Here is a 22,024-nt window from a genome sequence, read left to right as displayed (position 1 = left end):
GCTTCAGTGACTGCTGCACCCCCTCGGCCAGAAGTAGGACCTGTCGTGCGCCCTGAGCCATTCTCCTGGCTTTGGCGAGGGAAAAAATAATCTGCCAGCTCCTCTAAGTTGCAAACTCAGGGCAGGCATAGCCCCTTGGCTAATGCACAGGCTTAAGGGGTCCACGGATGTTCAACGACTTTCATACCTGCATAGACCTGTGTGGGCCCATTTCAACAGCGTAGGCCCTCCTTAGCACAGTACAACAGGGTATATACCTGCAGTCTAACTTCAACTGTTTCAGCTATATGGTAGAGGGCAGGTTCATGACATTTGAAACCGTTCTGACCATTAAACTGGGTCCTAATCCACATCAAGGTCCTGAGAAATGGTGGCTCCACCCACTTCACCTAGCCACCTGCAAAAGGGATCCAAGAATAAGGGTACCTCCCAGTTCTCACAGCCAACAGCACTGGGTGCCCATAATGTGGCTGAAAAACCCACCCACCTACATGCTCTAGGGAACAGGGACATGCCTTCTGCCCAGACACTGAGAGGCAGCTGTCAACCCCTTGCCTTGGTCAGCACATGACCCCCTACTGCAGCCAGGTGCCTGTGCCTACTCCGATCACCCTTGTCTGTCTAAGATGGTAGGTGAGAGCCTGTAGCACACACTCAGTAACCCGACGACCTGGACACCTGGGCTAAATCCACACAAGAAAAGTAAACGGACTCCTGGGCTCACATACCTAGTAACAGGTCTAACCACCAGATTACAGGATGTGAAAGCTTCAAAGACGCCAACAATCAAACTAGATCACATGACCAGCCTATTTGGGCGTATCAGTACAAAACAAGGGGCTAGGACACAGTAATCAAAAATGAAGTAAAAACAATAACTTATTGATGGCTCAGAGACAACAGTCAATATCAAATCACATAAAGAGGCAGACCGTGATGGCGTCAATAAGACACCAAAACAAAGAACCAAGAAACATTCCGGAGGGAGACAACTTCGTGAAATTACCAGAGACAGAATTCAAAAGATTAATATACAGAGCTCTTCAATAGATCAGGCAAAATGCAGAAACAGCCAAGGAATGCACAGACAAAGCAAAAAAGAAACTTAAGGAGGTTAGACAACAGCATAATGACAGATTTAACAGGCTGCAAGGATCCATAGAGAAACAGCAAACAAATATCCAAAAGATTAACAATAAAATTTCAGAATTAGACAACTCAACAGAAAGTGACAGGACCAGAATTAAGGCAATGGAAATCAGAATTAGTGAGACTGAAGATGAAGAATTTGACACCAACTCATCTGAGGAAAAATCAGATAAAAGAATTAAAAAAAATGAAGAAACCCTAAGAATTATATGGGACTCTATCAAGAGGAATAACCTATGAGTGACTGGAGTATCAGAACACAGGGGAATAAGAGAAAATACAGTGAGAACTGTTGCAAAATTTGTTGGCAGGAAACTTCCCTGGTATCATGAAAGATGAGAAGATATCTATCCAAGATGCTTATTGAACCCCATGCAAGGTAGATCACAAAAGACAGTCACCAAGACATATAATCAAACTTCCCAAAACCAAAGATAAAGAGAAAATTTAAAGAGTGGCTAAAGATAAATGAAAAGTCATCTACAACAAGGGAGAGTCAATAAGACTAAGCTCTAGCTACTCAGCAGAAACTATGCAGGCAAGAAGACAATGGGATGACATACACAAAGCCTTGAAGGAAAATCGCCAGCAAAAATTGTCTCTCAAATACAATGGTGAAATTAGGCATTTCCAGATAAACAGAAGTTTAGGGAATTAGTAAAAACCAAACCAAAATTACAATAAACTCTAAAGGGAGTACTCCACTTAGAAGGTCAATAACATCAGATAACAACCCAAGATTAGAACACAGGACAGAACAACCAGATACCCACCCAGACACGGAAGTCACAAAAATAAATCAAAGCTAAAACGTTGAAAATAGGGAAACAGAGACATCAATATATAAAAGACGACAACGTTAAAACACAAAAGAGGGACTAAATAATTTAGTCATAGATCTTTCATATGGAGAGGAAATCAAGGCAATACAAAGAAATGAAAGACTGGTTTATGCTTAGAAAAATAGAGGTAAATATTAAGGTAACCACAAAGGAAACTAACAATCATACAGATCAAAATAAAAAAGAAGAAAAACATAAATACAAAATCAACTATGAAAAGATGAAAAGAAAATACATAAAAACAACTCACCACAGAAAATTAAGTGGTACAAAGAAACTGTCAACAACACACACACACACAAAATAAATCAAATATATCAAAATGACAGCACTAAACGCATACCTATCAATAATTACACTGAATATAAATAGACTAAATGTACCAATAAAAAGACAGAGAGTGGCAGAATGGATTAAAAAAACATGATCCGTCTATATGCTACCTGTAAGAGACACACCTTAGACTGAAAGACACAAACTAAAACTTAAAGGATGGAAAAAAACGTATCAAGCAAACGACAATCAAAAAAAGAGCAGGAGTGGCGATATTAATCTCTGAAAAAACAGACTTTAAAACAAAATCACAAAGCATAAGCAAAGACCCTATAAAATGATTAAAGGGTCAATATACCAGGAGGACATAACCAAAACATATTTACACACTCAGAGACAGGGCTCCAAAATACATAAAACAAACTCTAACAGCATTGAAAAGTGAGATAGACAGCTCCACGAAAATAGTAGGAGACTTCAACACACCACTTTTGGTGAAGGACAGAACATCCAGAAAGAAGCTCAATAAAGACACAGAAGATCTAAATGCCACAATCAACCAACTGATCTCACAGACATATAGAGAACACTCCACCCAATAGGAGCCAAGTATACTTTCTTTTCCAACACACATGGAACATTCTCCAGAAGAGACCACATATTAGGCCACACAACAAGCCTTAACAGAATCCAAAACACTGAAATATTACAAAGCATCTTTTTTGACCATAAAGCCATAAAAGCAGAAATCAATAACAGAAAAACCAAGAAAAAAATAATCAAATACTTGCAAACTGAACAACACCTCACTCAAAAACTACCAGGTTACAGAAGAAATTAAGGATGGAATGAAGAAATTCACAGGATCAAATGAGAATGAAAACACATCCTACCAGAATCTTTTGGACACAGCAAAAGCAGTGTTCAGAAGTCAGTTTACAGCAATAAATGTACACATCCAAAAAGAAGGGCCAAAATCAATACATTAACCCCACAACTCGAACAAAGAGAGAGCAGCAAAAGAAACCCTCAGGCACCAGAAGAAAGCAAGTAATAAAAATTAGAGCAGAATTAAATTAAATAAAAAAAAAAAAAAAATAGAAAAACAATTGAAAGAGTCAACAAGACCAAAAGCTGGCTCTTTGAAAAGTTCAACAAAATTGATAAACCACTGGTCAAAATGAAAAGAAAAACAGGAGTGGAAGCAAATAACCTCAATAGGAAATGAGACGGGCGATATCACAACAGACCCAACTGAAATTAAAAGAATCATCATTAATGGAATACTATGAAAGACTGTACTCCAACAAATTTGAAAACCTAGAGGAAATGGACAAATACCTAGAAACACATTACCTACCTAAACTAACACAGAGGTTGAATAAGTAAATAAATCTATAACAAAAGAAGAGACTGAAAAGGTAATTAAAAAACTCCCAACAAAAAAAAAAGCCCTGACTGTGATGGCTTCACTGGAGCATACCACCAAACATTCAGAGAACAGTTAACACCACTACTACTAAAGGTATTTCAGAGTATATAAAAGGATGGAATACCCTAAACTCACTCTATGAAGCCAGCATACCCTGATACCAAAACAAAGTAAAGATACCACAAAAAAAGAAAATTACAGACCTATATCCCTCATGAGCATAGATGCAGAAATCCTCAACAAAATTCTAGCCAACAGAATTCAATAACATATCAAAAAGAAAAGAAAAAAAACTCACCATGACCAAGTGGGATTCATACCAGGTATGAGGGGATGGTTCGGCATTAGAAAAACAATCCATGTAATCTATCACATAAGTAGAAGACAAGAACCAAATGATCTTAACAACTGATGCAGAAAAGGCATTGGACAAAGTTCAACACTGATTTATGAGAAAAACTCTCAGCAAAATAGGAACAGAAGGGAAATTCCTCAACATGATAAAGAGCATTTATACAAAGCCAAACTGCCAACATCATCCTAAATGGAGAGAGTCTTTGAAAGCACTCCCCTTGAGAACGGGAACCAGACAGGGATGCCCTTTATCACCACTCTTATTCAACATTGTTCTGGAAGTCCTAGACAGAGTAATTAGGCTAGAAAAAGAAATAAAGGGCATCCAAATCAGTAAGGAAGAAGTAAAAGTATCCCTATTCGCAGATGAAAGCATTTTATACACAGAAAATCCCAAAGAATCCACAAAAAAACTGCTGGAATAGAAGATTTCAGTAAAGTTTCAGGATACAAGATAAATTTACAAAAATCAGTTGGATTCCTCTACATCAACAAAGAGAACTTTGAAAAGGAAATCACCAAATCAATATACCACGTGCAATAGCCCCCAAGAAGCTAAAATACTTAGGAATAAACCTAACCAGGGACGTAAAAGACCTATACACAGAAGATACAAGACTTGACTGCAAGAAGCCAAAAAAGACCTACATAAGTGGAAAAACATACCTCGCTCATGGATAGGAAGATTCAACATTGTGAAAATGTCAATTCTACCCAAAGTGATCTACAGATACAATGCAATTCCAATCCAAATTCCAATAACATTTTTTTAACAAGATGGAGAAACAAATCACCAACTTCATATACAAAGTGCAAGAAAAAAACCCAAACCAAACCCACTGCCGTCAAGTCAATTCCAACTGACAGCAGCCCTATAGGACAGAGTAGGACTGCCCTGCAGGGTTCCAAGGAGCACCTGGGGGATTTGGCTGCAGGCCTTTTGGTTAGCAGCCGTAGCTCTTAATCACTATGTCACCAGGGTTTTCATGGGAAGAACAGCAAAAGTGGGAGGCCTCACATTACCTGATTTTAGAACCTATTATACCACCACAGTGGAAACCCTGGTGGCGTAGTGATTAAGTGCTTCAGCTGTTAACCAAAGGGTTAGCAGTTCAAATCTGCCAGGCGCTCCTTGGAAACAATGTGGGGCAGTTCTTCTCTGTCCTATAGGGTTGCTATGAGTCGGAATCGACTCGACGGCACTGGGTTTGGTTTTTTTTTGGTTTACACCACCACAGCAGTCAAACCAGCCTGGTACTGGTACAACAACAGACACACAGACCAATGGAACAGAGTTAAGAATCCAGACATAAATTCATCCACCTACAAGTAGCTGATACCTGACAAAGGCCCAAAGTCCATTAAATGGAAAAAAAGACATTCTCTTTAACAAATGGTGCTGACATAACTGGATATCCACCTGCAAAAAACTGAAAGACCCATACCTCACACCATGCACAAAAACTAACTCAAAATGGATCAAAGACCTAAATATAAGATCTAAAAAGATAAAGATCATGGAAGAAAAAATAGTGACAACACTAGGAGCCCTAATACATGGCATAAACACAATACAAAATATAATTAACATTGCACAAATACCAGAAGAAAAACTAGGTAACTGGGAGTTCCTAAAAATCAAACACTTATGTTCATCAAAAGACTTCACCAAAAGAGTAAAAAGACAACCTACGGACTGGGAAAAAAATTTTGGCCATGACATATCTCATCAGGGTCTAATCTCTAAAATCTACAAGACACTGCACAACTTCAACCACAAAAAGACAACCCAATTAAAAAATGGGCACAGGATATGAACAGGCACTTCACCAAAGAAGACATTCAGGTAGCTAACAGATACATGAGGAAATGCTCACGATCATTAGCCATCAGAGAAATGCAAATCAAAACTAAAATGAGATACCATATCACCCCAACAAGGTTAGCATTAATCCAAAAAACAAAATAATAAATGCTGGAGACGTTGTGGAGAGACTGGAACACTGCTGGTGGGAATGTAAAATGGTACAACCACTTTGGAAATCGATTTGGCGCTTCCTTAAAAAGCTAGAAATACAAGTACTATACAATCCAGCGATCACACTCCTTGGAATACATGTTAGAGTAATAAGAGCTATCACACAGATATATGCACATCCATGTTCACTGCAGCACTGTTTACAATAGTAAAAAGATGGAAACGTAGGTGCCCGTCACCAGATGAATGGATAAACAAATTACGGTATATTCACACAATGGAATACTACACAATGATAAAGAACAATGATGAATCCACAAAGCATCTCATAACATAGATGAATCTGGCAGGCATTATGCTGAGTGAAATTAGTCAGTAAGAAAAAGACAAATATTGTATGAGAGCACTATTGTAAGAACTCAAGAAAACGTTTAAACACAGAAGAAAACATTCTTTGATGGTTTTAAGGGTGGGTAGGGAGGAAGAGCGGAATTCACTATTCACTAGATAGTAGACAAGAATTATCTTAGATAAAGGGAAAGGATAACACACAATACAGGGGAAGTCAGCACAACTGGACTAAATCAAAAGAAGCTTCCTGAACACAACCAAACACTTCGAGGGACAGAGTAGCAGTGGAAGCGGTCTGGAGACAGGGTTTCGGGGGACCCCTAGGTCAATTGGCATAACAAAGTTTATTAAGAAAATGTTCTGCATCCCACTTTGGTGAGTGGTGTCTAGGGTCTTAAAAGCTACTGAGCAGCCACCTAAGATGCATGAATTGGTCCTAACCCACCTGGAGCAAAGGAGAATGTACACCAAAGACACAAGGAAAATATCAGCTCAAGAGACAAAAAGGGCCACATAAACCAGAGACTCCATCAGCCTGAGACCAGAGTAAGTAGATGGTGCCTGGCTACCATTAATGACCACCCTGACAGGGAACACAACAGAAGAGTCCCTGATGGAGCAGGAGAAAAGTGGGGTGCAGATCTCAAATTCCAGTAAAAAGACCAGACTTAATGGTCTGACTGAGACTGAAAGAATCCCAGAAGACACGGCCCCTGGACGCTCTGTTAATCCAGAACTTAAACCATTCCTGAAGCCAACCCCTCTGACAAAGATTAGACTGGAGTGTAAGACATAAAATGATACTTGTAAGGAGTGTGCTTCTTAATTCAAGTAGATAAATGAGACTGAATAGGCAGCTCTTGTCTGGAGGTGAGATGAGAAGGCAGAAAGGGCTACAAGTTGGCTGAATGGACATGGGAAATCAGGGGTGGAAAGGAGGAATGTGCTGTCACATTATAGGAAGAGCAACTACGGCCACACAACAATGTGTGTATACATTTTTGTATGAGAAACTAACATAAACTTGTAAACTTTCACCTAAAGCACAACAAAAGAAGACTAAAAAAAAAAATCATACACAAATAATCTAAAAAGCACATTTTTTTCAAAATGGAAACCTTTAACTTAATATTATTAAAAATTTAACTGATATATAAATATAAAACTATATATAAGCTAGAAGACAAAAATTCTCCAGTTTTAAACTTCCCCTTCCTAGTTTTGGTGATTACTCTTTCAGATTTCTTTATGATATAAACACAGAGAATAAATTATTCAAATCCTTATATAATTTGATTCAATTTAGTTCAAAAATATGTCATTACCTATTACAGAGATAAACCTCTTTTTTAAATGCTGTACAACGCCCCATTACATGAATACTGTATGAAGTTTTGGTTGTTTCCAATATGAACAATCATAAACAATGCTTCAATAAATAAAAGCTACATTTTAGAGAATGGTTGCCACTTTCTCTGGATACAGAAGAAATATAAATATGCTATAAATATGCCACAACATGTGCACAAAATAGAGAAGAAAGAAGAACACTCAGGTTTACGTGTACCAGAAAGAAAATCAGGGAGGATATAAAACAAAGTAATAAATTATCTTCTTTGGGAGTCATACTGGAACCAGGCAAATAAGACAGGCCTTTTTTTTTTTTTTTTAAATTGTTAATTAATTAAAGATAACTAAATAACTCAGTCCTTTCTTTTTCTCCATCTGTAATGCAAAACAAAAATATCAAGTATCTCATCAAAACATCAGATAGACAAGAAAACTGAAAGCATTTGTACAGAATAACTCTCATACAAAGACCAAAACAAAAAATCCAGTTATCAGGGGCCACATTCTGCAAGCTGAAAGTAGTGACAGATGAAATATAGTTTTGTACATGAAGAAAGACACTGTATTTGGAATTTTAAAAAAGCTTATTTTTTTCTAAAACACTGAATTTCAATAAAAATTTGTCAATCTCTTAAAGAGCAAGCAAGAACTTTTCCTAATCTACTTCTTTTTCCTTATACCCTTCTCCTCTCTCCATTTCCTCATGTCATCTAAATTGCCTTTTTTTGCCTCCTTTCTACCTTCCTGCATTTACACTGGGCATGCAAAGAGAATTCAGATTATCTTTACACAGACACAGGGGGATCCTGCAGTATCTACTAAAACCTTTTAAGTAGAGGGTTAAGTGGAATTTTTAAGTTGAATAAAAGATTAAACGTGTAATAAAATGCTTGTTTCATGAGACGTTTGACGAACGGCATGATCTGGCAGAGTACTCTGATTAATACATTATTTTCCTTATTAAAATACAATAAGCATACACTATTAAGTATATGAACTTAATTTTTTTAATTTGATGATTTCAGAAGGAATTTCAAAAGCTCGTATAAAGATAATCATTGCGAGCACTATTTTTGCCTGAGATATCTGAATATACTGCTAAGCGATTTCTTATCTAAATGTTTTGGGGACAAGCCCAAACTTACTACAAATCAACTTGTAATATTTTTAGAGATTTGCAAACTTTTTTAAAATTAAGTTTTGAAAAAGTTTTACCTTCATGTGATTTTTCAAAGGATCCAGAAGATTGAAATGAATATTACATTTTGGACAAGCTCTTGGAAAAGGTGTTCCATTTTTAGATTGATTTGATGAGGTATTTGTACCTAAAATAAATTCAGGGAATTTATGATTCAAAATTGTTTTTCAACCTTACATAAGAACGAATAACTTTTTTTTTTTTTTAACTTATCACAATTTCTAAAATTTATGTACAAATACTAAATTTCTTTTTTATGTGCCAGATTTCACATTTACCTTTTGAAGGCACAGCCTGGGGAGATGCCATCGAAGCAGGTGTAAGTGAAGAGAATGCCATTGAAGAACTTGCTCCAGAGATACCTTCGCTGGGCTTCGGCTTTTTGGGATTAACACTGTTCATTTCAGAGGCAGAAGGACGTTTTGATACAAATGAACTTTCATTCATACCTACGATGACATAAATAGTAGGAAAAGATATTTTAAAATATTCTAGCATGATGTATTGCTTTCAACTTCTACTAAAAGTTACCTTATACTTAAAATTAAGTAATACTTTGGAGCTAAATTAAAGGTGGGTATAAATGAACTGGGGCCCTGGTGGCAAAGTGGTTAAGGGCTTAGCTGCTAACTGAAAGGTTGGCAGTTTGCACCTACCAGCCGCTCCTTGGAAACTCTGTGGGGCAGTTCTACTCTGGCCTACAGGGTCTCCATGAGTCAGAATCAACTCAACGGCAATGGGTTTGGTTTGGTTTCGGTTATAATGAATTATTACACCATACGAACTGACAATAAAGAATGATAAAAATTGATTTTATCCAGCCTCGGGGGTTTAAGTATCCGGATGGTGCAAGTGGTTAATGCACTTGGCTGCTGACAGGCCAGAGGTTCGAGTCTACCAAGAAGCACCTTGGAAGAAAGGCCTGGGGAGCTACTTCCAAAATATGAGCCACTGAAAACCTTATGGAGCACAGTTCTATTCTGGCACACATGCATGGCCATGAGTAACAGTCAACTCAAACACAACTGTTTCACCCCCCGTGAGGTGGTGTAAAGAAACTGCACATTTATTATGGGCACATATAGTAAAATAATTCATGATATAATTTTTATATGTGGAAAGTTCTAAACACGGCTTCAAACGAAGAAATGTATATAGCTATCATGAAAAAAGCCAGAGTAAAAAATTTCAAACAAAAATAAAGCAAAGAGAATACTGTGAATTAAATTCTTACAAATAAATTATCTTTAGATGCTTAAATGCATTTGAGTTAGTTAAAAAAAAAAAAAAACACACACACTTTGTATTTGTTCCAAGAGAGACCCCTAAGATGCTTTTTATTAACAAAATGTCTAATGGAAAGTTAGTTTTTTTCCCACCTAACAAACTGAGAGGTGGTCTACTCATGGCTGTAGGTTAAATTATTTATTTGTTCCTAAGGGCAAGTTGGGGAAATAAGTAATCTTGAATGATAATACCCCAGTCATTGAAACAAAAGGGCTCTCAAGGGAAGGAATTAGTATAATTGTTTCAAACTATGCTCCCCACAACCTAATGGGTTATCTTAGGGAATATACTGTGCACCACGAAGTAACTCTCCTTTTACATATTAGATTTTTGTATAAAATTTTGTCTGTATAGGGATTTCATTGCTAAAAATAATTTTCAATTTGAAAACCATTGCCGTAAGACTAAAAGATTATATAATTCAGAGCATTAGTGAGAAAAATAGACATTACCAGGCCAGCAAAAGTATTTCTGAAAATAACTGCCCAAAATACTGTAATGCTTCCAACTGTACGCTAATAGAAGTGGTAGACTAAATACAGCAGAATCATTCCAGGCTTTTAAGTTAGACAACACAAGTTCAAATCAGGCTCTGTCACTCACTAGCTATGTACTCTTGGCTAACTTAACTTCTCTGAGCCTCACAGTTTCCTTTTTATAAAGTAAGAACTACAATACCTTATTTTACAGAGCTGTTTTAAAGACTGAATAAAATAATGTATTTAAAGTACCCAACACAGCATTTGGCATGCAGGAAGCACTCAATAATAAATGACAGATATTACCATTATTAACAAAATATTTTATATCTTAGCTTACTTTGAACCAAAAAAAACCTGTTGCAGTTGAGTAGATTCTGACTAATTGAGACCCTACAGGACAGAGCAGAACTGCTCCATAGGGTTTCCAAGGAGTGACTGGCGGATTCAAACTGCTGACCTTTTGCTGACCAATTGTGCGGTTCCCCACCCTCAACAGTTCTATCTGCACCAGTAAAAATCCTATTCTCATTCAAGATCAAGCTCAAATCCAATCTTCAAAAGCTTCCCATGACTACCCTAGACAGCAGTCAATCATGCTTCTGAGCACACAGCATGTTATCATTCCTAATTATCATTTATAACAAGTGTCTGCTGTCAAACCCTTCAAAGCCTGTAACACGTTTTCACATTTCACTATCTTACTGGGGCCTCAAAGAAGTTTTAAGTACAAATAGTCCCTGACTTTCATTATCATTGTCTTTTATTATCAGTATCTTTATAAATTCAACCTTTATTTGCCTTTGGGAGTTGGAAGCATTATATATAAACTTACACATATACATACATAAAAAATGTAAATCATAAACAAAACTGAAGGTCATAAATGCAGTTCATTGTAACTCAAATACGTTGTAAGTTGGGGACTACCTGTGGAGCAAGAATTAAAACTGTATCTCCAAATGACTGTTCCTAAGTCTGCAGTATGAATACATTATGTAACAAAATCAGAATCTTCATTCTAATAACATGAGAAAATTGAAGTGTACAGAGGTTAGGTGACTTCATAAAGGCTATAAAATTCTTAAGACTAGAACTCAAACCTACACCATCCAAATCAACTATAACCCTATGTACTGCTCAGGCTAACCCCACTCTGCAGTACAAAATTTAGAGGGAGACGGGGAGTCATTCTCTTTACCCTGAGTAAGTTTAAAAATTCCCACTTTTTCCATGAATAAAGTTTATGTGCTTTAAAAAACCATACTTTAAACAACTACTATCTGTCCCCATTTCTTTTGGTTCTTGCCTATAACTGTGTAAGTGACACCCACAGAAGTGTGTATCCAATCAAATATTACCAAAGTGGAAAAATATTTTAAGTACTAATGTTACTACAATTTGGGGAAGAGCTGGTAAATTCACTATACTTGTTAGTAAACCAAACCAAACTAAACCCGTTGCCATCAAGTTGATTCAACTCATAGCAAACCTTCAGGACAGAGTAGAACTGCCCTGTAGGGTTTCCAAAGAGCAGCTGGTGGATTCAAACGACAACCTCTTGGTTAGCAGCGAAGGTCTTAACTACTGTGCCACCAGGGCTTCATTTGTTAACAATCTATATTTCCCAAAAATCATGTGTACCTCTAGTTAGCCAACTATTTGAACTATATCAAATACAGTATATAAAGAATAATTGTCTTTAATTATAAGGAATTTTCAATTAAGATAAAATTCTTTCATAGCACACTCATTTATTTTAGGTTAATAAGGAACTTTATTATAGTATACAAAGAACCTTAAGTCCTACAGGGAAACTTTCATTATTCCTTCAATGGGTGTTTATGGAGAGTTTACTGTGAACACATTATTACTTCTTTAGTACTGTCATTTTATAACAACACTCTATAAACAGAATCAACTATCATGTCTAAATCATAGAATGGAATACAAAGACGCCAGCCTAATTAAGAAATCAACTATAGCCATACACCTTTTCACACGAGTGGCCATAGAAACTGATTTTTTTTAAACCCAGTATGTAGGGAATTACAGGACTTCTCTCACTCACAGAAATCATATTAAAATTCTTCAGTCCGTGGATGGTTCCAAGTATGTTCAGCACCAACAAAAAAGCCTGTTAGCCGACTTAACAGAATGAAATAAAATACCCTATTAAATAGCACCTTAGATAAAATCACCCAAGGAAGGCATTCAAGAACTATTAAAACCATTCCACCTTATATGAAAACCTTAGTATGAGGGTATGAGCTTCAAAACAGAAAGTCAATTCCACCTGTAAACTTACAAAATTTCTTTTTATAAAAAATTACTAAAACCAACCTGCTATTGAAAGTGCTGGTGCCCCTTGGTAACGTGATAATCCTGTGTCCTGGGTCAAGTCAAACAGTAACTGTGGAGAATTATTAGAAACAACTTGTGATGAGCTCATTTTACAACCCTGTTAAAATATTGCAAAGAAAATATTATATTTACTCAACATAATTATAATTATTTTGTTTCATAAACTTTTGAAAACGTAAATTTAACTGTGTGCCAATATTATAAGGATAACCTTTGATAACTCAATTATTAATAAGTTATAAAGTACAAATGGAATGACCACTATCTGTCACAATTATCGTCCACTGAAATTGAAAGCAAGCTGGTGCTTAAACAAAAAAACCAACTCACTGCCACCCAGTCGATGCCGACTCATAGCGACCCTACAGAACAAGGCAGAATGGCCCCATAGGGTTTCCAAGGCCATAAATCTTTAAGGAAGCAGACTGTTACATCCTTTTCCCATGGGGCAGCTGCTGGGTTCGAACCATCAACCTTGTGGTTAGCAGCCAGGTTTATTCCTGACTAGCCAATTAAAATGAGGGGCAAATTCCAGTCCAACATTTTCACGGTAAAAGAAACACAGAGACCCATTTTACACCACAAAGATAATGATACACTTCAGAGGACTACTAAAAATGCACCATTCTCATTAAACAGCAAATAATAAAAATCTTCAGCATGATACTTAAGTAAAACAAGGAGAAAAAAACAGGAAAACACACTGACACAAATACAAAAATTAAAAGCTTCTATGCCTCTAAAATCCCCACAAACAAAATGTCAGGACAAGCAAACTGGGACTCAGCATTAACATACACCAGGGCTAGGGATGAACATACCACACGGAGTTTTGGAATCATCTTTAGTAGAGAAACCTAAAGCCAGGGGTCAGGAAGGGAAGAATGGGTCCCCTATTCTTGCCATCATCCCACAGAAAGCTGCGCTGAGTCAGGCAATGTCAAACTTCACTGGGAAATGTGAAAGCAACCTGGTCAGTAAACCAAAAACACCAGTTGATTCCAACTCACAGCAACCCTATAGGACAAAGTAGGAATGCCCCATATGGTTTCCAAGGAGCAGCTGGAGGATTCAAAGTGCTGGCCTTTTGGTTAGCAGCTGAATGCTTTACAGGTAACAAATAAGACAAACGGTGTCTAGAAGATGGAGTTTAGGTGGAAGCTGGATATAGGGGTGATGTGGACCAGCTGTCCCACTCCTGGAGACCTTGGGGCCCAAGGAGAGTTTTAGCCCTTCTGCCAGAAGAACCAATGGTCCCAGCTGGCAGGAAGATCTCAAGATGAGAGAAGTGAAAAGTGCGCAATGAATCATAATGTGGTCAAGTATAAGGCAGTGTAATTTAAGAAAATATATATAAAATATATTAAGTATATATGCACATATATATGTGTAAGCATACATATGTATTTACTGTAAGTAATTATGAAGAAGAAATTTAAGCCAGATTCAGAAGAGGAATATCATTGCTGATATCAGATGGATCTTGGCTGAAAGCAGAGAATACCAGAAAGTTGTTTACCTGCATTTTATTGACTATGCAAAGGCATTAGACTGTGTGGACTACAAAAATTACGGATAACACTGCAAGGAAAGGGAATTCCAGAACACTTAATTGTGCTCATGAGGAACCTGTACATAGACCAAGAGGCAGTCGTTCCAACAGAACAAGGGGATACTGTACTATGGTTTAAAATCAGGAAAGGTGTGCATCCGGGTTATATCCTTCCACCATACTCATTCAATCTATATGCTGGGCAAATAATCCCAGAAGCTACATTACATGACAAAGAATGTGGCATCAGGATTGAAGAAGACTCGTTAACAATCTGTGTTATGTGGATGACACAGACCTTCTTCCTGAAAGCAAAAAGGACTTGGAGCACTTACTGATGAAGATCAGACTATAGCCTTCAGTATGGATTACACCCCAACACAAAGAAAGGAAAAATCCTCAGAACTGGACCATTAAGCAGCATCATGATCAACAGAGAAAATACTGAAGTTATCAAAGATTTCATTCTACCTGGGAACACAATCAACACCTCTGGAAGCAGCAGTCAAGAAATCCAAAGACGCATTGCATTGGGCAAATCTACTGCAAAAGACCTCTTTCAATTGTTAAAAAGCAAAGATGTAACTTTAAGGACTAAGCCGTGCCTGACCCAAACCTTGGTGTTTTAGATCATCTCATATGCACGAGAAAGCTGGGCCATGAATAAGGAAGAACAAAGAATTGACACCTTTCAATTCTGTTGTTGGTGAAGAATACTGAATACACCATGGAGTGCCAGAAAAACAAACAAATCTGCTTTGGAAGAAGTACAGCCAGAATGTTCCTTAGAAGCGAGGATGGTTAGACTCGTCTCAGGTACTTTGGACATGTCATCAGGAGGGATCAGTCCCTGGAGGACATCAGGCTTGGTAAAGTAGAGGGTCAGCCAAAAAGAGGAAGACCCTCGAGATGGACTGATACAGTGGCTGCAACAGTGAGCTCAAGCGTAACAACGATTATGAGGATGGCGCAGGACCAGGCAATGTTTTGTTCTGTTGAACATGGGGTCGCTATGAGTTGGAACCAACTCGAGGGCAGCTAACACAAACAACTCTTAAAAATATCAAGCTCATGAAACACAAAGAAAGAAAGAGCAAATGTGGCAAATATGAGGAGATTAAGGGGAAATAACTAACTTCAGGATGGAAACATGAGCAGGTTCCCAGGAAAGAAAAAGGCCATTAATAGAAAAACCGGTGAAATTCAAATAAGGTCTGCAGTTTAATGTGAATTACCTGGTTGTGGTTAAGTAAGATATTAACATTAGGGGAAACTGGGTGAGGAGTGTATAGGAACTCTGCTTACTATTTTTGGTATTTTTTTGTAAGTAAAAAATGAGTTTGAAATAAGAAAGTTAAAAAGTAATGACGTTGACTATTGGGAAGGTAGACGTTATATTTTGGTACAATTTTCTGCAAGAAAATCTTGGCAGTAATTATCAAAGGCTTTACAAAGTGTACACCCTTTGATGCATTTAGTCCACTTTCAAGAATTTTATGGTAAGGGAACAAAAATTACCTAATGAAGAATTATTTATAATAGCAACAATATAAAAGGCTATGTGTGCAACAATGGAGGAACGGTATCACACAACCTTAACATCATGTTTTTGAGAAATATCCAATGACGTGTCCTATTAAAAATGTTGCTGAGAAATACCTATCTGTGTAAACAATATGGTTCCAACTGATACACCCTATATGCCATACTAATCATTTGCAGGGGCAAATAAAAAAAATCAAATTATACTATGTATTCTTCCCTGTATCTTTTCTAAACTTCACCCCATATAAAGATTACTTTTATAATGGAAACACAACGGTTTTGTTTGTTTTATGCTTACAAATCAAGAGATAGCTATGTTTTAAGGATTTTGTGTTGCTACTAAGTTCTCTATTGACATAGTTTTGTCAAGAAGCTACAGAAACAGGTAGTGATGTGATCCAAACTATTCCAAGATTTGGAGGCACAGCAGACAGACACCTGTATTTGAACCTTAATGTATATTATACAAATTCAATAATGACAAATGACTTAATTGTAACCAAGCACAATCTTGATTCAAGATAATTATTTCCTCCACATAGATGCATTTTTTAAAAAAGGAAAATATTCACCTGCATTATCCAAAATAGTTCTTTAACATAAGTATAATAAAGTTAAGGAGCCCTGGTAGCACAATGGTTGAGTACTCAGCTGTTAACCAAAAGGTCGGCAGTTCGAATCCATCAGCTGCTCCAGAAGAGAAAACCGTGGCAGTCTGCTCCTATAAAGATTACAGCCTTGGAAACCCCATGGGGCAGTTCTAATCTGTCCTATCAGGTCACTATGAGTCAGAACGGACTCAATGGCAATGGGTTTGGGTTTTTATAATAAAGTTAATACTGTTAAACCCTTTCCTAGTTAACAACTCTGGTTAAGTAAGTACCATAATTTCAGAGGGCAGACATGTTATTCAACAAATAACTGCTTAAAATAATTCTCCAATATGGAATTTTTAATGTCTTATAAAACAGTACAGAAAGATACCAAATACAATGGCAAGGAAGAACAGACACTAGACTGGGATTCAGAAGACCTGTACATTTATTTAACTGTGTAACCTCGGGCAAATCACTTTCAAGCTTCAAGTTATTCACTTTTCAGACTGATATGACAGTCCCCAATTACTGTGCATTTTAAATGTACTTGCCTCTTCCGAGTACACGTGTCGTATCAAGCAGGTGTCACAAAAGCACTAATACAGACCTAAAATTATTCCTCATTTTATAAAAAGGTATACTAAGATTAAGGGTGACAGAGTAAGGTTCCTGATACAGTTCCAGCTGGTTTCTGATGACGAAGCTGGAATCAGAACCTGAGTCTATCTGATCACAAAGCCTATGCCCTATCACGCTGAATCTATAAATGATAGTCATCATCTATCCCTCCCTGCCTACCTGAAGGGGATGTTGTGGTAGAGACATTCCATAAAAAAGTAAAACGTACATACACACACAACATAAAATGAAAAACTATAATCACGATTTATTAAAAACAGTGGCTTCTAAAATTTTAAATGGGACTCTCAATTCATTCAAGAATATGTCTGTCATTCTCAAATGGTCGCACATTAGAATCACTTAAGGAGTTTTTTAGGCATATCATGGCCAGGGTCCATCCAGACCAACTGATAACACCTCTCTCTTTTTTAAAAGGAGACGTTTCCCTCTCCATCCCCCCTCCCCATCCCAAAGAATTTATAATAAGCATGAGCAATCACTGAATAAACTGTATTCCAGCTAATCTCAAAGAATTCTTGCGTTTTGGGTAGGCTCTCACCTGACTTCCCAAATACCTATTCAGTTTTTGGAATTTCAGAAACAGCCTGTGGAAACTTAAGAGGACCCAAGATTGAAAGCCAGTGGTCTCTCTCTTCAGAAATAAAGAAAATAAGGCCCAGAGAAGGTGTGATAATGCTCAAGTTAGGGACAAGGACAGAATTAGTGCTCAAGTCTCTTACTTTCAATCCAGGTTTTTTAAACTACTAGTCTAGGGCTCATATTACTACTAATTGTTTCAGAATTCTGAAAACAGAGAAGAGGATTCAGGGGGAACAAAGTGTTTGAACAAAGCTATTCTTACTTTTTATGGTACAGAACATCTTCAAAATTGAAGCGTGAGCTGAACTCATTCAGCAATGGACTTCAAGGGCTGAAGCCTTTCTTTTCATTTAAATTAAATTTACTAAGTCTCCTAGGAAAGGCAATACCTCAAAATATCCATTTTTAGTGTTAACAGGCATGTACATTACTTCATAGTAATATATGAAATATGTTAAGAAAAAATAAATTAAACTAAAAATAGTTAAATTTAGTTCTGGTTTTGAACTTCAAAATTTTCAATAAAATGAATAGACACTTAGTTATTTTCTTTACTGTCTAAAGAACAAATGTTTTTTTAAAAAAATATACTATTTCTCCAAGGCAGCAGTACTCTCTGGTTTCAGGATCCCTTTACACATTTGGGAAACCCTGGTGGTGTAGTAGTTAAGACCTATGGCTGCTAACCAAAAGGCTGGCAGTTTGAACCACCAGGAGCTCCTTGGAAACTCTATGGCGCAGTTCTACTCTGTCCTGTAGGGTCGCTATGAGTTGGAATTGACTCCACAGCAATGGGTTTGGGTTTTTCTTTTTTTGGGTTACACATTTTAAAAATTATTGAGGACCCAAAAGACTTTTTGTTTATGTGGGTTATATCTACCGATATTTACCATATTAAAAATTAAAACAGCAAAATTTTTAAAACATTTGTTTATTAATTCATCTTAAAATAACAATAGCATACCCATTACAGGTTAACATAAATAACATTTTTGAGAAATGACTATTTTCCAAACAACAACAACAAAAATTAATAGAAAGAGCACTCTCTTACATTTTGGCAAATCTCTTTAATGTCTAGCTTAATCAAAAATAGCTACGGTCTCATATCTGTCCCTACTTTCGAATCTGTTGAGATACATTGTTTTGGTTAAAGGATATAAAGAAAACCCAGCTTCCCAAAGATACGCAGTTGAAAAGGAGAGTATTTTAATAGCTTTTTAGGATAACTAAACTTGTTGGTGTTGTTCCCTTAAAATTATTGGTCTATCTTACACTTTAAATGGATCTTTTACCTGTGCATGATATTGTAATATCATGCATTGGTTATCTGGTTTCACTAAATTGTACAGCTCTTCCAAATGTGAACAGAGTGTACTATAAAGCATCAAAAAATCATACTCGTATTAATATCACCATCCACTTCATGGGAAAAGTCTAAGTGTCGGGAAGTTGTAAAGATCATGGTGATAGATACAACTTTTCCAAACTCCTAATTTTTGCTTGAAAGTTTAAATTTTATCATTGGCAAGAGATACTATTATTTGAAGTACCAGGTGCACTTAGTTCAATTTTGAGAAAATGTCTGCTGAATACCCAAGATTAGTAACTGGGTATAGTGGAGGGATTCTTGAGTGACCTTCGTGATTCCCATCTCCTGGTATTTATACCCTTACGGGATCTCCCTTTGAGTGTGGGCAGGACCTGCGACTTGCTTCTAGCCAATATAATCCAGCAAAGGTAATAACGGAATATAAATGACTGTGTGTGCATGACCACATTATATAAAGTTGTGGTGTCCACCTTCCTGAGGACCTTCTCTCCCTTGCTGGCTTTGAGAAGCCAACAGTCATGTCCGGTAGGCCCATGTGGCATGGGGTCAGCCAAGAGCCAGCAAGATACTAAGGCTCAGTGCAACAACTCACGAGGAACTAAATGTTGCCAACAACCCCATGAACTTAGAAGGAGATACTTCTGCAGTCCAGTCTCAGGTGAAATCACTGCCTTGATGCCCACATCCTGAATGCAGCCTCGTGAGAATCTGACTCACAGGATCTGTGAGATAATAACGCGTGTTGCTTTAAGCCACTAACCTTGTAGTAGTATTGACACACAGAAATAAAAACTAATACACTGTGGTTTGCCTGTTAGTTGTTTCTTCGTATGCCATTTTAAAAAGCAGGGAGTTCAGCTTGCAACTCCAACAATTACACTAGTATTTCTCCGCAAGACAACCAGCATACTCAGACACAGATGTACTTCAAACACACTACTCATTTCATCACACGGAATATCAAAAGGGACACGTATTTCAGGGTAGAGAGTTAACAAAATTAGTAACACTTTAATACCTCATCAAGGAAATTCTTGAGCGAAACTGGCATTTTTACTTTAAGTGCTTGGTTGTCACTCATACAAAAACTACCAGTATAGTTAGGTGCACATGCCCTGACTCACATTTAGGCACCAGAAGTTCACCTACCGTTGCTTTTGCATCGTAAGTGCAACGCCGACACAGTGGAAAAGGCAAACAGCATCTTAGTATTATTATGACAACAGTTTTGACATCCCATACCACTGAAAGAATCTCACCGAACCACAGGGAACGGTGAACTACACTTTGAGAATGACTGTTCTAAGGCAATGCCTCCATTTTTTTAAAGTATACATTTATATATACAACATACTGGTATGTATGCGTGTACAAGCAGGCCCCAGGTTACAAACGAGATTTGTTCCTAAGCCTGTCTTTAAGTTGAATGTGTAGGTAAGTTGGAACAGGTACGTACAGTTCTTATTTAGCATCAGTTAGTCAGATGTTTGTTTTAGTATACAGTAGGTATTTTACCTTTCTATGCACATAAAACACTTAAGAAACACTTCCAAATACACTAGAACGCCTCAAACATAATACAGTAACGATGAAAGTTAACTACATACGTTACTATACTGAAGACAGACAGAATCTGTGTATGTGTGTAGGTACACAGTACTGTAAAAAAAATTAAAAAACAGCTCTTAAAACAGTTTAGAGAAAAAAGAGAAAAGATCATGATCAAAGGTTAACACTTACTCTTGTTCTATCGATGTAAATTAATATTATGTAAATTTGCCCTCACTTTGAAACGATTGAACCAACCTCTACTTGCAACAAATTCTTCATCACAATCACCTTCGCTTGCTGCATGTGCAGCTTTTAAATCATTGAAAAGGCTTCGAGCCTTTTCTTGCACTAAAGTAAGGCTAACAGGCATATCACGTTGATTCTGACTGTCTAACCACCTTATCAACAGCCTTTCCATTTCAATGATTAAACCACTGCGATGCTTAGTAATAATTGTAGCTTTCATTGGGGCTGAGCCTTTCACATGCTCCATTATTCTCACTTTCTCCTTTAAAATTGTTCCGACCGTTGACCGACTGTAGCCTAACGCTTTTCCAATGACCGACGGCGTTTCACCTCTTTCCGATCGTTTTATTATTTCCACTTTATTTTCAATCGTGATCGTTCTCCTTTTCTTTGATGCATCACCAGCACTTGCATCGGATTTACGCTTTGGAGGCATGGTTACAAGGGTAAATAAGAGGAAAATTTAAGCCACATACAAAGTTACACACTCAACACAGTGTTATTGGCAACGTGAACGACTTAAAAAGGCAGACAGCATTCTCCTTCCAGGAGCCAACAACCCCTGAGGCCGCACGATGTTTTCACGAGCATCCAAAGTAGTGCAAGTGTTCTTATCGTGAACCACTGTATTTAACTAAAATTTTTAACACAAGAGGCTTTATGGCAAGTCCATTCTTAAGTATGAGTTGTCCGTAAGTCGCGAATTCCTAACTCGGGGACTTACTGTATACAGGCAGTCCCCGGGCTATAAACGTCCCACTTATGTACAACCCCTAGTTACGAACCAACCCCCGTAAAGCCTATTATATTAAAAATTCGAGGGACATACAATGGTTCATAATAAGAAACAGACGTTACTTTGTGATGTGCATCAAAACATTATTATCATTACGTTAAATATGTTTAAGTGTGTCTGAAGTGTT

At 37.2% G+C, this 22,024-nt stretch overlaps 1 protein-coding gene across 11 annotated transcripts in view; it reads right to left on the bottom strand.

The window, feature by feature from the left end:
• The window catches only part of ZNF280D (zinc finger protein 280D), a 130,883-nt gene that overhangs the window by 78,741 nt on the left and 30,118 nt on the right, over positions 1-22,024 (bottom strand). For 10 of the 11 annotated variants that reach the window (XM_064267503.1, XM_064267505.1, XM_064267507.1 and 7 more), the window contains 3 exons: positions 13,037-13,154; positions 9,206-9,376; positions 8,945-9,054 (listed from right to left, as the gene is read on the bottom strand). In XM_064267503.1, the coding sequence (XP_064123573.1) occupies positions 8,945-9,054; positions 9,206-9,376; positions 13,037-13,154 (399 nt within the window). The remainder of the gene's footprint in view (positions 1-8,944; positions 9,055-9,205; positions 9,377-13,036; positions 13,155-22,024) is intronic. The other variant, XM_064267508.1, reaches the window with a different exon arrangement.

Source organism: Loxodonta africana, chromosome 13 (assembly GCF_030014295.1).
Source record: "Loxodonta africana isolate mLoxAfr1 chromosome 13, mLoxAfr1.hap2, whole genome shotgun sequence".
NCBI classification, from domain to species: domain Eukaryota; kingdom Metazoa; phylum Chordata; class Mammalia; order Proboscidea; family Elephantidae; genus Loxodonta; species Loxodonta africana.
The sequence above is the reverse complement of the archived record's forward strand: the minus strand, read 5'-3'. Positions and strand labels throughout refer to the sequence as shown.